The sequence below is a fragment of the Elaeis guineensis genome, chromosome 16 (genome assembly GCF_000442705.2).
Source record: "Elaeis guineensis isolate ETL-2024a chromosome 16, EG11, whole genome shotgun sequence".
NCBI classification, from domain to species: Eukaryota; Viridiplantae; Streptophyta; class Magnoliopsida; order Arecales; family Arecaceae; genus Elaeis; species Elaeis guineensis.
The window spans coordinates 29521303-29536398 of NC_026008.2; the positions used below are offsets into that span (position 1 = coordinate 29521303).

The following is a 15096-nucleotide window of genomic DNA, read 5'->3' on the forward strand; positions in this document are numbered from 1 at the left end:
TCATGGTCAAGCAGTCGCACAATGGACAAGTTAAGTCATATTTCTTATGTAAAAAATCTATATTACTGGAAAGTTGCTGGTATTTTTCATAACATCACATACATCTATAGAGAAGGCAATCAGGTTGCGGATTTCATGGCTAACAAGGCTCTGCAAGGATATTTTTCTTGGTCAACTGATGATGTTATGGACTTGCAATGTAGGTATCTGTTACAGGCTGACGCTTATGGAGTTCATTACACAAGATAACCTTTTGGGGTCAGGTCCAGATAACTACGGCCATTCTGTCAACCTCTATTATCTGGATGTCTTCACTGGGGTCTTTGATCTCTTGACGGCACTAGCTCCACTTCCCCGAACATCCATTTACTCAATGTGGAGAATTATAATGTTGGGTGGTAACAGGAAGCATACAAGTGGTTCCAATGGTGTGCAATTTGTGGCACCAAAAAGGGTGTTTCAATATGGAAAAAGAAAAAAATTTGAATCAGAAGGACAAAAAATAAAAAACAGTGTGAAGGTGACAAAAAAAGGAAAAAACCAAAAATGTAAATATGAGAATGGGAGGCTTACTTTAACTGTTTTGACTTTTCCATGTCAGCAGGTTTCTGATTGGATAGATACTCTGCTACATCCAATAGTTAGTTAGTTACTCATGCTGTCTGGTCCATGATGTTCTGACTGCTGTGGAACAATGGATCCTCTTAACTCATATGATGTTATCATTGTTCTTTCCGGATTGTATGTATACTCTTTTTTGTTACTGTCGACCGTATCAGGAAGACGGTCTCGGCACAGCCACATTCCCAGCTGGCTTTGGATCAAAGTATTTTGACCCTTATTGCTATTCTCCAAACCATACCTGCTCTCTACAGTCGACACCATGCTTTCTTTCAATTGACTATTTGGAGGCGATTGGATATTTGGGTCAATTTCTTTATTGGGTACTTTTACTGCAGAAAATGTACACAAAAACAAACTCCAGTTATGCATAATGGTCAGCGGATTCTTGTGAGATTCAAGCATAAATCATATGTTCTCATATATCAAAGTAATGGGGAAACCACATTTACTGGATCATATCTTCATCTACTTTATAATGTGTGGATTGTAAAATTTACCTATATATATTGCATGGAATGTCAATATAAACAATTCAGAAAGACAATACTAAAAGGAAAGGAAAGAAAAAAGGAAGAAGAAAAAACAAAAAAGGAGATAGAGCAAAGGAGAAAAAATAAAAAAAAAATATTGAGGATGAGAGGTTTTTTCTGACTGATGTTTTTCTTTGTTCGGTGCAGGATCATTTCTCGGAATATTTTCTTCCGCAGGTGCAGTCTTCTTATGCTGTTCTACCCATATATACTTTGATTGTTGTAAACCAAAAGGCTTTATTGAATACTATGCTGATTGCAAGTTGCTCAATCTTTTCAAATATCCTGAATTTCACCATCTCAACAAAGCTGTTGATGTTTATTGAGGCTCTTCAACGACTATCAGGATCTGCATCCTCTATTATGTGCATGCATCTACTAAAATTCCAGTGTATTCTGTTTGGGTAAATGGTTGTCTTTCCACCTTATGGAGTTTTGACACCTCAACAACTTGGGTATCCTGTTCAGCGAAATATGCTGGATGGGTTCTCTTCACATCTCATTATCCTTTTATTTCTTACTACAGATGGTTAATTTTTGTTTCTCCGATAGCTATCTGGTTTCCACATTACATCACTTCAGGTTTTGGGATGAGTGGGAATGCTGATATGTGTCTTATATATACATTAGTGATGGTCTCTGTCTGTGTCTTCTATGTTCGGATGCCATGCTGTTTCATTACTGATTATATTCACTATATACATCAATGTCATCCTTTCCATGATTTTCAACTGCAACGGACATTTCTTTCACTGTGGGCAAGCTTGTATTCCAGGATGGGATCAGCATGTTTTGTTGTCATATAAAACCTGTTTATCACTTATCAAGATTTCCAGGAGGATCTTCATATGTTATTAGCTCATCTGCAACAAGGCCACCTGCAAAAAATTACAGTCCGGTAGCCTGCCACCTCATCCATTCATCCAAGTGTTTGATATGTGGCCATCCGTATTCTGTTCTCTCTGGACCGAGCTGCCACGCACCCATCTCCATATACCTTATGCGGCAACATGAGAGCTCATGCACGGCAAAGCATGGCCGTCGTATCTCACAAAAGTGCATCCACATGGGTCCAAGCCTAAACGACTTTTTTGGTCTATAAATACCCACCCATCTGGCCACCCTTGCTCAAGCAGCAGCCTTCAGCGTTTCTCTTTCTTTCTAAAGCCATGGCGTCCTCCTCTTTGCTCTCCTTTTCCCTTTGCTTGCTGCTCCTATGCCATATGTTCCAGGCCCAGTTTGGGTGGAGTCAAGAGAGCCCATTTCAGAGCTCACGACGGTCGGTATCAACTCGGAAAGAGTGCCGGATCGAGAAGCTGAATGCCCTCGAGCCGACGAGGACTGTGAGGTCCGAAGCTGGTATCACGGATTACTTTGACGAGGACAATGAACAGTTCCGGTGCGCCGGCGTGTCCGCGATCCGCCGAGTGATAGAACCCAGAGGCCTTCTCCTGCCCTCCATGTCCAATGCCCCTCGCCTCGTCTACATCGTCCAAGGCATGTTGCTTGCCCTACCTCTGCTTTTTTAATATCATAATGATGATGATGATGATTCTGTTAGCTACCTACCAATAATATGGACACGTAGGTCTGCTATAGCTTGCTATATATAGCTAGTCTTAATTGCATGCTACGCACGTATGTGTGTCATGGTCCATGCAGGAAGGGGTGTGGTCGGACTTGTGATGCCTGGCTGCCCGGAAACTTTCCAATCCTTCCAGCGATCCGAGCAGTATGAACGCAAGGAAGGCAAGCGACATCGGAGGTCCAGAGACGAACACCAAAAAGTCTACCAGTTCGAACAGGGAGACGTCCTGGCTGTGCCTAATGGATTTGCTTACTGGTGCTACAACAATGGGGAGAATCCTGTTGTCGCGATCACCGTCCTCGACACCAGCAACGACGCTAACCAGCTCGATCGCAGCCACAGAGTGAGTCCCGGCCACTTTATCCCTTCACTTGAACCCACGATAGATTTGTTGTTTAATGGATGAACATATTAACCCGTCCCCTTTACTATATATTTTCGATCCAATCGCAGCAATTCTTATTGGCTGGAAGGCAGGAGGAAGGCCGGCAAGGATATCGCCGTGAGGAGAGCATCAAGGAAAACATCTTGAGAGGGTTCAGAACTGAGCTGCTGGCAGCGGCTTTTGGCGTTAACATGGAGCTGGCAAGGAAGCTCCAGTGCAGGGATGACACAAGGGGCGATATCGTCCGGGCGGAGAACGGGCTTCAGGTGCTGAGGCCCTCAAGGAGGGAGGAAGAAGAGAGGGAAGAGAGTAGAAATATTAATAGATTGGAGGAGACCTATTGCTCGATGAAGATTAAGCAGAACATTGGGGATCCAAGGCGTGCCGACGTCTTCAACCCAAGGGCGGGAAGGATTACTACCCTCAGCAGCGAGAAGCTCCCGATCCTCAGGTTCATCCAAATGAGTGCTGAGAGGGTGGTTCTCTACAGGGTAAGAAATTATATATATATATATATATATATATATATATATATATATATATATATATATATATATATATATGCCTGCAGTGCTCATACATCTGCTCACCCGTGAATGTTATGGCAAGTATAAAGTTCTTCCCTGTTTATTAATTTGTAGAATGCCATGGTATCACCCCACTGGAACATGAATGCCCACAGCATCATGTATTGTACCGGAGGACGAGGCCGTGTCGAGGTTGCTGATGACAAGGGCGAAAGTGTGTTCGACGGAGAGCTCCACCAAGGTCAGCTCTTGATCGTCCCGCAAAACTATGCAGTGTTGGAACGGGCGGAAAGTGAAGGCTTCGAGTTGGTATCGATCAAGACCAGCGACCGAGCCATGGTGAGCACCATCGTTGGGAAGACGTCGGCTCTCCGGGGCATGCCGGAGGAGGTGCTGATGAACTCCTACCGCATCTCAAGGGACGAAGCAAGGAGGGTCAAACTCACCAGGGGGGACGAGGTGGCGATCTTCACTCCTAGGAGAGTGGAGAGCTGAAGCTTGATGCGATCTTAGCAGGGAGTGCTGCTATGAGTAGAGAGTACTTTAGTGAGCGGTGGTGGATAAATAAGTAAATAGAGCCTGTGAGCTAGGAGGTTGGCTCCATGTCCTCTGCATGTGAGTATATAATAATAAAATGAAATGTCCGCCTGTGAGCTGGGACATGGATGTTTCCTAATTAATTATTTTCTTTTATGCACCTCCTTTTCTTGGAGTGGTGGGTTTACAGCATGCATGTGATGTTACGAAGGCATGCGATGAGGGTCCGCATCGCAAGGTCAGTTTACCGTACAACAGAAGGCAAAGACGAAAAGATTGAGGAACAAATTTGGCAAAAAAAAAAAATTGATATCTTTGCCTAGAATTTAAGTATCGACTTTGATTATAAAAAATGGATGATTCTAATTCAGTTGAATCTTAAAGAAGTAATCCTAAATGTTTAAGAATTTGAGTAAAAAAAATTATAAAGATGAAATTTTTTATTTATAGGATGAGGAGAATGTGATATCCAGCCTATCAACCCAAGCTAAAGTAAGTTGCACGACTCTTAAAGAGATAGGAAAAAAATTTAAAAAAGAAAAAGAATCCGATAGAAAGAAGAATATTTCTCATTGTATTCGAATTGTTTTGCCTCACAAATTCCACCAATGGATTTTGAATCTAGAGAGGATTTAGGCACCTTCCTTCGCTCTATGGAAAAGACCCCAAATCCCAATGAGCCTTACCGGTAATCATCATCAAAAAAGCCGTCACTCCTTTCTTCTTTTTCTCTTGAATGTTCTTCATCATGCGCTGTCAGAAATCATGGTCACCAACAACTAGGATAAACATAAGGACCTCCTGATTCTCTAATTGATCCTTGTCCCCATCTTTCTAAGTCTTGGAATCATGAATTCTAGCCGAATAACTGTCGAGTATAGTTAGAAACTTGGATGCCCTATTTTGATATTTGATTCCCTTATTATTGAGTTTCCTTCAACCGATTCCCTCTTTTTTCGATCATCTTCATCACCGGCACTAATCTCTGAAGTCATTGTCTAGTCTCTCAAGATACATAGCTATGGCTGAAGCCCTAGCCGTTAGAAGCTTTGGATTTTCAAGTTCATGGTCGAGTCCTATTTATCTTTTTCTTTGTTTTCCTTCTTGTTTGAGCATCATATAGTTATCGTTCCACTGTCATGCTGCCATCAGTCTTTGATAGTGAAGTTCCAACCCCACTAGCCGAGCTTTCTCCTTAATCCTAGGAAAAATCGGGCATAAATGCCCTATTTTATTTGCCAAGAAATCAGGAAGAAGAAGAAGAGAGAAAATAAAAAAAAGAAAAAAAAAAGAAAAAGAGAGAGAGATTCTCTCTCTTCTCTCTCTCCATTCTTTCTCTCTTTATGTGCTTTCACTATTTTTTCTTTCTCATTTCTCTCTCTATTTTCTCTCTCTAAAAAAATTATTTTCTCTCTCTAAAATTATTTTTCTCTGTGAAATTTTCTCTCTCTAAGATTGATCTAGTAAAAAAAAAATTTTTGATGATTTTGATTGAGATTAGTGGAGAATCCTAATCTACAGTCACTGAATAGCATGCCGGCAACCACCTTAGTCGGATCCAAATATATACCATTAGATTTGATCCATTTGATCTCTATGAAGTCAATTGTATATTAATCTAATCTTGATTAAATAAAGTTATTTGATCAAACTGATCTCTAATTGTCGAGCACTGTGTTAGCTTCCACCATCACTCTTATTCGATACTGCTGATTTGATCATCCTTGATTTATATTGAATCATAATATTCTAATCATAATTAGATAAAATTACTTGGATTGGATTGATTGGGATATTGGGACACTACCACTTTGCCAGTCTTATGAAGGTATCAAAACTTAAGATTTTATTCTTAAATATTTATGATTAAATTTTGATACAAGAATATATTTTGAATAATAGGTTTTGAAGAATGCTTTCAAGATTGATTGAATATATCCATTTAGCATTTTGCAAATGATAAATCATCTTATCAAAATATTTCATAATTTATTTTGAAAGTAAATAATTAGTCTTTGAATTATATATGATTATGAAACTGTATTTTGAATGAGAAGTGATTTGAAAAATTAAGATTTTTGAAATATTATGATTTATTGATTTGTTATGGAATATGCATTTATTGACTTGAATTATAATATATTTATTACTTAAAAAAATATATTTTTATATGAATCGGATTTGAACTCTCAACTTAATTATGTTCTGGATCCTGCTAATGGAGATTATGCATTGATATTTTGAATCTTACTAATGGAGGTTATACATTGTTATGCTAGACCTTGCCAGTGGAGGTCATACGTTGGTATGTCCTATCAATGGAGGTTATGTATTAGTTTTCTGAATCTTATCAATAGAGATTGTATATTGATTCTCTGAATCCTGCTAATGGGGTTATGCATTGGCATTTTAATTGAGCTCACTATTTCTATTCTGGCTCTGTCACAAGATATAATCACAAGATATAAATATGATCATAGTGAAAAGCTGTTGAGTTATATATTGATTTATTTTAAATCGAATTTATGATTTTATATATATATATATATATGAAAGGATTTGATTTGCACAAATTAGCCTGATATATATTCTTATGTTTATTCATGATATTTATTTTAGAATATTATATCTTATGATAATATTTGAAATGTATAGTTAAAATATTTATTACTTACTAGAGCTAGAACGAATTTATGATTATATATATATATATTTAAAAAATTTTGATTTACATAAATTAGCCTGAAATATATTCTTATGTTTGTTCATGGCATTTATTTTTGAACATCATATCTTATGATAATATCTGAAATATATAGTTAAAATATTTATTACTTATTGGACTATCAAGCTCATCATTATCTCTTCTTTTTTTTAGATTCAAATTCTTAATTATGGACGTAGATACTATTTGAAGATTGAGTTTAAAGACAAGAGTCGACGGTATCAACCTAACTTAGACATAGATTTATCATTATATTTTATAGGATTATCATTTAATATGTAATTGATACAAAATTTTTCGAATATTATTGAAATTTTATGAGAGATTAAAATTAATTTTCATTAATTAAAATTAAAATTTAATTTATTATTAATTCCGTTATGATATATTGATATTGTATTTGGAATGCTTTGTATATTTGTGAAGAGAGTTCTCTATGAATTTGCGGCAACTGTCGCAACTCTTGGTTCGCTCTCAGTTGGGGGCATAACAAACTCATTTGACCTGTTGGGTTATCTCTTAATTTGAAACACAGATTCAAGCGGGTTTACATTATAACCCATACTTTCCTGGTGGTGCCGTAGCTATGCCCAAAATGCTTAATGATGGGGTTATGAACATAGCACACCTGCAACTGAAGCCCAGGTTTTCTTTTCTAAAATTTCTATCTTCTTTCACTTGTTATCTTTCTGATAGTTTATGTTAAGTTGCAATGATGAATGCTGGACAATTTGCTGTTACTGTTATTACAGATGGGCAAAGACGTCGTCTCATTTTTATCATGGGCCAGCAGAGGCCGAGATGGAAGAGAGGAAACTGGTAAGCTTGATTTTCCCAATTGTATGCTTGTCCTCAATTCTAACCGAAGATTTGAAATTTTTAAGAAATTTTATGGCCACATTGTGTGAACAGATTATAGAACAGAAAAATTTTTGTGATGTTGCATGTTTCAGAATATTAGAGGATAACGAAGCTCCAAAAACATAAGCAGGGGAAAAAAGTGCCCTCCCTTCATTACTAGAATCTCTATGCAACCTTTTAGCTAGAAACATTTCTCAGAAAAAGATGAAAAAGTTTAACTAAATAGCAATTTTATGCATCAAAATGTGATCATGCTTCAGAATCTAATATGACCTGTAAAGCAGGGAAGCCAACATGTCAGATGTTGAATGGGGTAACCAACACTGAAGTATCAATTTACAATAGGGGAAAAGTAAAAGCAAAATCCTCACAACCACTTAAAATTTTAAGTGTGTAAATAAATTCCAACCATTCCAAAACTTGTTCTGTGGACTGATACAACATTTTTGTGATACTGACAGAAACTAATGTGAGGCAGTACAGGGGCTTCCTCCAATGGTTACATCCCTTATTGCAATTTCGAGTGTGCGAATCCTTTATTGCAAGATAGCTGATTTTTCCATTTAATATACAAAGTGTAAATCAAAATCCATTGTGCACATGTTTTATAATGTATTTGTTCCCACTACATTAACTTTTTAACTTCATCCAATATTTGACGGCCGCTTAAATTATCAAAACACTCTTTACAAATGAACAGATTTCAATCCAGATGTTCTAGATTTCCAAGACTTGGATATCTTTTTTCCAAGATGTCGAGCATCATTTACTCCTCCAGCAGCAAGTACACCAGATACTGCCTGCCTGGCGCTTGAAACCATAACTAAACGTCTCAAAGCTTTCCTGACACACTTAGCAGTCACTTCTGTTGAAGAAACAGCAATCTGGGGTGTCGTTATGCCTACAGAACCAATATTTTTCATTAATTATACTCCTGACTACATAATGATAAGAACTCACCAGCGCTCAGAACTAGTTACCTGATTCACTTTCATGCTTTCCACTAATTCGACGCTGGACTGTCCATGGAAGAGAAGAGAATAGAGAGCTCATTGCTGATAAACAAAAGTCCTACCAAAATATAATGGTTTAGTATATCAGAAATCGACATTAGTAAAAGAGGTAGAAATCAGACTCAGTTATTGGTGCTTTCTTTTCTTTCACTGCTTAGCACATTACCTTGTTCCTCAAAGTCAGATAAGTTGTGGTTTTTCCAGAAACCCATAATACTACCATAACAAGAGGGAAAGGCAGGAATCTAAGTCTTTCCTCCCAACAAAAGACTTGATGAAATTTTTAAGGTAATTCTAGCAGACGTCACCAATGAACATGTCAAAAGCCAGTAGACATACAGCCAGATATAGCTGAAAGACTGCCAGATCCATACTTTACTCAAACTAATCACTACCACATCAAAGATCCTGAATCTAGGCATTCAAACTCCACAATGCATCATGGCAAAACTTTGCACTTAACTGAGTTTCTAAGGAAGCTGTCCCTCGATTCCTTCTTAGGATAATAAATTCTATATTCAAGGTGCATGATTAGATAATGTTGGTTAGGGGTTGTATTAGCTTATATGATACGAACTCTTATACATCTGGATGTTTTTTTTGGGTTACAAGTTTGGAAATTCTGATAGTAACTACGGCGACTCAGTTCAGTGAACTTACTTTTGGGGGGATATCAGAGTTAGGAGCTGAGCTTGCAGAAACATAGACAGATAACAGATTGTAAAAAAGCATTGCAGAGCTAAAATATATTGAGAACTAAAGAAACCTGTTTAAATGCTGCCTGTTTGCCATAAGGTGAAGTGCTCAGCAACCATCAGACACATGCTCTTTTAAAACTTCCCTCAACAATCTTTTTGCCCTGCAGATCAAACATATAAGGTCAAACATATCAAAGTAACTTACCCAATGACAAGTTGCATTTAATTTGCCATTCCTAACTAGCATATTTGTTGTAATGCATATAATTGCTAAAACAAAGATAGCTCGGGACCTGTTTGGACACCTGATCCACATGATGACTGCTATATGGGTAGAAAGAAATTAAAATTTGATGTGGAAGGATGGAAAATTTTCATTGATTGGGCAGAAACATTGATACCCGCAGTTACTAAAATCACCATGATAGAAGGACTTGAGATTCCTGGAAATGTCCAGATTGCAAGTCTCACAGGCACCCTTTGCTCCCACACCTGTTCCCCATGTCCTAATTATTGTGCAATTCCCAACTATGCAGAAGAAATCATCCAGATGCCACTATCAGGCATCCAAACAAGGCCTTAGTTTTCTTTTCTTTTCTTTTCTTTTTTTCAGATATACACCGGGATATAATATGATGATTTTGTCATCCAGCACAGAGGGTCCAATCATCAAGCATAAGTACAATACATCAGATATAAAATCACATGATAAATGATTAGATTTATTGAAGCTAGAAAAAAAAAAGGTAATAAAGTACCTTAAATTATTGACTTTACACAGAGCTAGGCTGCAGTCAAAATTATTCTATATTTTTAACTTCCTCAGTTTTTTCTACCGGAATTTAAAATATATTCCATTTCAATTCAGAATAACTAGGTAAGTTCCATCAGACTGACTTATTCTTGTCCTCTGCAAACAGCATCCGCAAATCACCCATGTATAAGAGACTACAAATTTTAGCATATAGACCTTCCTGCATCGTACAGAAACTTCTGATACAATATCTAACTAGTTATTTTTCCTTAATAAAAAAACCTAAAATAGAAAAAACGCTACACAGTTTGGGGAATGAAACTTCAAGCCAAACCTCAGTAAATTCAGTTGGCAAAAGGAGCAGTGAAGCAGAAATCGCCATCTTCAGATTAATCAAGTTGACCTTTTGTACCTCCCAGTTATCCATAAGAACATGAACCTGTAGGGACAATAAAAACTCATTAGATTCAGATAGCAAGAAATTAAAACTTATATGTATCTATGTATGTATGTATGTATGTATGTTGAAACTTTTGTAATACTTTTATATGACTAAGGTTTATTCAACCCAAGCCCTGTGGAAATGAAAAACAGGCCTCCATAAGTCTTTAACTCTTTTTCTCTGCTTGCTGATCAATAGCCTCACAAACTGGGATTTACACTAGGACCTTGGCAGGCCTTTAGAAGATGCCAAGCTGGTTGGGCCTACATGCTTGATTTCCCACAGGAATATCCAAAAAGACAATTAATGTGACTTTAAACCCACTCAAGCTCATAACATATTTCCAATGAATCCAATTGAGAAATATGTAATCAAGGGTATTGAAGCATAGTTTTCCAATTGGTTGGATGGATCATTAAAGATTTTAAAGAATCACATGGAAAAATGCAAGAAAATTATTGTCTAGCTCATTTACGAAAAATATTATGTATTTTACTAATAAAACTTGTAAACTTCAAGATCCATCAAGAGTTAATCTCTATATTGCATGCAGTGGATGTACCAAACTATAACACACCTGTAGCAAACAGCCCTTAGGTTTCATTGAAGAGTTGGCTCCTCATGGTTCTGCTGAATGACCAGGAGATTCTCGACTTCAAGCATCTACCTTTTTAGTAGAGGCCAATGTCTTGGAGATAATGTGAGATTTTTTTTGTTCCAACCCATAGAGACAGATGGGGATTAAATAACCTAAATGCACATCAACCACATACATATAAGTTTAATAGGATATACTTGTGCTGGGATAAGCATGTATTCCAATGGTTAAGTCGGCCGAAACTTGAAAACAGTAGAGGAAAGAGTATAGGATTGAGTGAGTGGATTTGTTCTCCGAGAAGAACTTACCTGAGAGTCCCCTATGCCCCTCTTTATAAAGAGGGGACAATCATGCATTAGTTCCGAGTTTGATGATAGAAGCAGAGAGTCAGTGCTCACAATTGTGAGGATCGCGGGTTGGGGGGTTGCAGGTGTTAATTATGTGATATTAACTCACGTGCCCATGATTGAATGAAATTGCCCGAGATTCTGGGAGATTTCTTTAGGTTTATCTTTCCTTCTTTAATGGTTTGATGGCTTAGAGCTTCATCTTGAGTCATCAGCTTATCTCCAACTAAAGAGTCAGTATCTGATCAAGAGGTCAGGTGGTAGGTGATAATGGGGAATTATCTTAGTTTGGCCACCCGGTCTTCTCTTTCTGACGTTCAAGGAAGTCGTTGCTATCGGGTCTGAAGCAAGTGGTTGGTCACAACCTGAAGAGGGGAAGGTCGAGGTCGGGTGGTAGCTTCTCTCTACAACACATGCAATATGACAAATCTTGTATAGTCAAAACCAGCATTATGCACTTTCACAAGTTACTTATCAAACAAACTGCAGAAATACAAAATAAATAAATAAACAAAGAACATGCAGTGAACCCATGTGAGCAGGGAGAAACAGATTGACCTGGTTAGTGCCAATAAGGTATAAATGAAATCCAGTGAGACCACCAACAAAGCACAAGGCAACGAAGCAGTGTATCATGAGTATCACCGATGCAGGAGATTTTTTCATTGCAGAGATATATGTGTTCATTCATTTTTTTGCTTGGACAGAATGATGTAATATGAACCATTTAATAAATTTCTTATTTCCATTTTTGATCCAAAGCAACCTCAAAAGTGGGTGCTTTTGGTCATCATCTCAATCTACCATGACTGAAGCATGAGACATCTACATGATTCAGTAGTCAAAGAAGAGGATTCAAGAATTTTAGAATGCTCATATGAAATAACACTTCATGAAATTAATATTACTCGTTACGCTTTCATTTTACAGAAAGGATAACACAATAAATTTAGATCACAAGAACTTCATTAGTATCAATAAACAGAGAAAACTGAGAGAAGTGAATCAGAGAGTAGCTAAGATGAAAGGAAACTAAAACATGATAAGAAAGAATGAAAGGATGCTATTTTATTAGACAGATATTCAACAGACACCCACCTTAATAGCCTGATTAGGTTGGTAGATTTTGGCATGCATCATTTTTAACCACTTTGCCATTATTATGATATGTAGATTCTAGAGAGTGAAAAATCAGAAAAGCAGGCAATATCAACATAATCCCGCAGAGACAAAAGGATCAGGCAACTTGATCCCATTTTTTTTTTCTTTTCTGAGTCAAGTTTGCACCTTCAGTTCACTAAGAAAAACAACAAAGAAGACCCATGCTGAAGGGACTCAGCAACAGATATGACGTTGTTCCTTTAATTTGCAAGAAAATGCTAAACCCTGGCTAGAGCATAAGAAGTACATAGGAAAGTGAGAAATTAGGGTGGATATGTTGTATAACGAGTGAAAAAAAAGTTGTTTATTAGCATATTGATTAAGGGTGCCATGACCATAGGATACGAAAAATCCATACAAGATGGTTTTCATATGATAATGACCACCAATAATGGTTATAGCGGACAGATGTAATGTCATGATATAGGTAGGAGGGTTAAAGGGACATGATTTGAAACAATTTTCTATCTTGGAGGGCTTGACCTTGCATAAAAGCTTACATTGAAGTAGGAATAAACAAACCCTAAATTGGTGGGACAAGGTTTGCTTATCATATTTAAGTTGTAAATGATTAACATGTTGAAAGCAGCATAATTATCACAATTAAGAATAACAAAAGCACATAGCAGTGTAATGTACTTTTCTTTACCTGAGTGCAAACTGATTTGAATTGATCTGGCTTGGGTCTTCCATTTTCCCAGTGTCGACCGTTGTCCATATCTGCATTTGCTTTCAGCAATAGAGGAAGTGAAATTATTCAGGTACCTGCTGGAGCATCAAAAGATCCCTAATTCAAAAGAGGGAGGGGAAAAGTTCTTTTTTAATGTCAATTCATTTATTTTAACATCCTAACATGCAGGAAAAAGAGTTCTACAGCTGGAGCAAAATCATCCCAAGTTTTTTTTTTTCTTCTGGAAGCAAAAACATACTGAGTAGCGTTTATGGACATAGCTCAATCACTCACCATATCAGTCCGAGTCAATGTTAAGCACCTCTTGAAACAAGACTGGATTCTGAAGAAAGAAAATCACTTAATACCAATAGTTCATTAACTAAATATGTTGATATTACCAAGAACTAAGTTCATAATCAGAAACAAAGAAGAGATCAGTATTCATGAAGTACGTTATTTAAATAACACAAACCAAATATCAAATGATTTTACGGTGTCTTCCCATGCATCAAGTGATTACTCGATGGATTATATTCAGTGGATGATAATAACTGGTTTAATTCATGATTTGGATGTATCTAAAACTACTGAATTTTGATATATGAATACTAGGATGTTAGATGCTAAAACAGCAAGCATCAGAAACTTTGATTCTACTAAAAATGCAAAGGACAGAGCTGATGAAGCTGTTGATATCGGTATAATGATAATTAATGTCGACATTTGAAGATTTTTCTTAAGCATCAAACGAGTGCTCAAAAGTGGGATAGGCTTCTACAAACAAAATCGAAAAACAACTAGTTGATTTAATTCATTCATGCCAGTTCTGGAGGTCTAACACCAACCATCTTATAGCTGAAGGATTGTCTTTTACAAGAACGATGATCTAGTAATACAGACTATTTTTCTGAAAATTTAGAACAGAAACTTAACATGTAAACAGTTATAAATAAGTTACTAATATATCATCTAAAAAACAAGCTAAAAATGTTCTCCTGTAGAACAAAAATCAAAGGCACTAGAACCTAAATTCTGAATACAATCTCACTAGATATCCAAAATAACCCGACATGCCCTACAACATAACAGACAAAGAAAGGCCAAAATAATTTAACCATTATAATAGTTTTGTCCCAGGTTTGCCGAACTGGTACCGGAGGGCAAACTGGCTGGTGACTAGTTCGGCATGGTACAGCTCTATACCATGCCTTCCAGGGCAAACCAAAAACAGGGAGAGGGAGAAAAGGAGAGAGGGAGAGGAGGAGAGAGAGAGGGAGAGGAGGAGAGAGAGAGGGAGGGAGGAAGGAGGAGGGCCGAGCGAAACTAGAGAGAGGGACGCTTCTAGCCGAGTTAGAGAGTGGGGTTTTACGCCACGAACCAGGCGATACGGCCAACTTTTGCCATTAGACCTATTAATATTATCAAGGTAGCTTAGCTTCGCTATTTTTTATATTTCAGTTTATTGAATATTTACAGATTTTTTTTATTTTCTTTTTGGTAAAATATATTTATAGACTTTGGCTATACTCTTAATATTAATTATTAGACAATTGATTTAACTAATTCAGAAGTGATGATGGGCCATCTAAATTGAAGGTCCACGTCATTGAATTTGATCATTTTTAAAAATATA

The 15096-nt window shown here is 37.1% G+C and overlaps 2 protein-coding genes across 13 annotated transcripts; one reads left to right on the top strand and one right to left on the bottom strand.

The window, feature by feature from the left end:
* The first annotated feature begins 2323 nt into the window (after positions 1-2323).
* Positions 2324-4227, top strand: LOC105059387 (cocosin 1-like). The gene is made up of 4 exons (XM_073250319.1): positions 2324-2651; positions 2817-3085; positions 3196-3618; positions 3769-4227. The coding sequence occupies exons 1-4, from the start codon at positions 2324-2326 to the stop codon at positions 4147-4149; spliced, it is 1401 nt and encodes a 466-aa protein (XP_073106420.1). The 3' UTR covers positions 4150-4227.
* Positions 4228-8144: 3917 nt separating this feature from the next.
* Positions 8145-14859, bottom strand: LOC105059386 (uncharacterized). Of its 12 annotated transcripts, XM_073250276.1 has the most exons (9): positions 13755-14859; positions 13440-13555; positions 11591-12033; positions 11262-11434; positions 10577-10681; positions 10386-10462; positions 9557-9649; positions 8758-8848; positions 8145-8678 (listed from the first exon to the last, which is right to left on the bottom strand). In XM_073250276.1, exons 4-7 carry the CDS (start codon positions 11286-11288, stop codon positions 9595-9597), a joined length of 264 nt encoding a protein of 87 aa, XP_073106377.1. In that variant the 5' UTR covers positions 11289-11434; positions 11591-12033; positions 13440-13555; positions 13755-14859; the 3' UTR covers positions 8145-8678; positions 8758-8848; positions 9557-9594. The 12 variants fall into 12 exon arrangements, 7 of the variants coding, with proteins under 7 accessions (XP_073106377.1, XP_073106375.1, XP_073106376.1 ...); XR_012137575.1 differs by lacking the exon at positions 10386-10462 and having other exon boundaries at positions 13755-14856; XR_012137576.1 differs by lacking the exon at positions 10386-10462 and having other exon boundaries at positions 13440-13558; positions 13755-14856.
* Between the last annotated feature and the right edge of the window lie 237 nt (positions 14860-15096).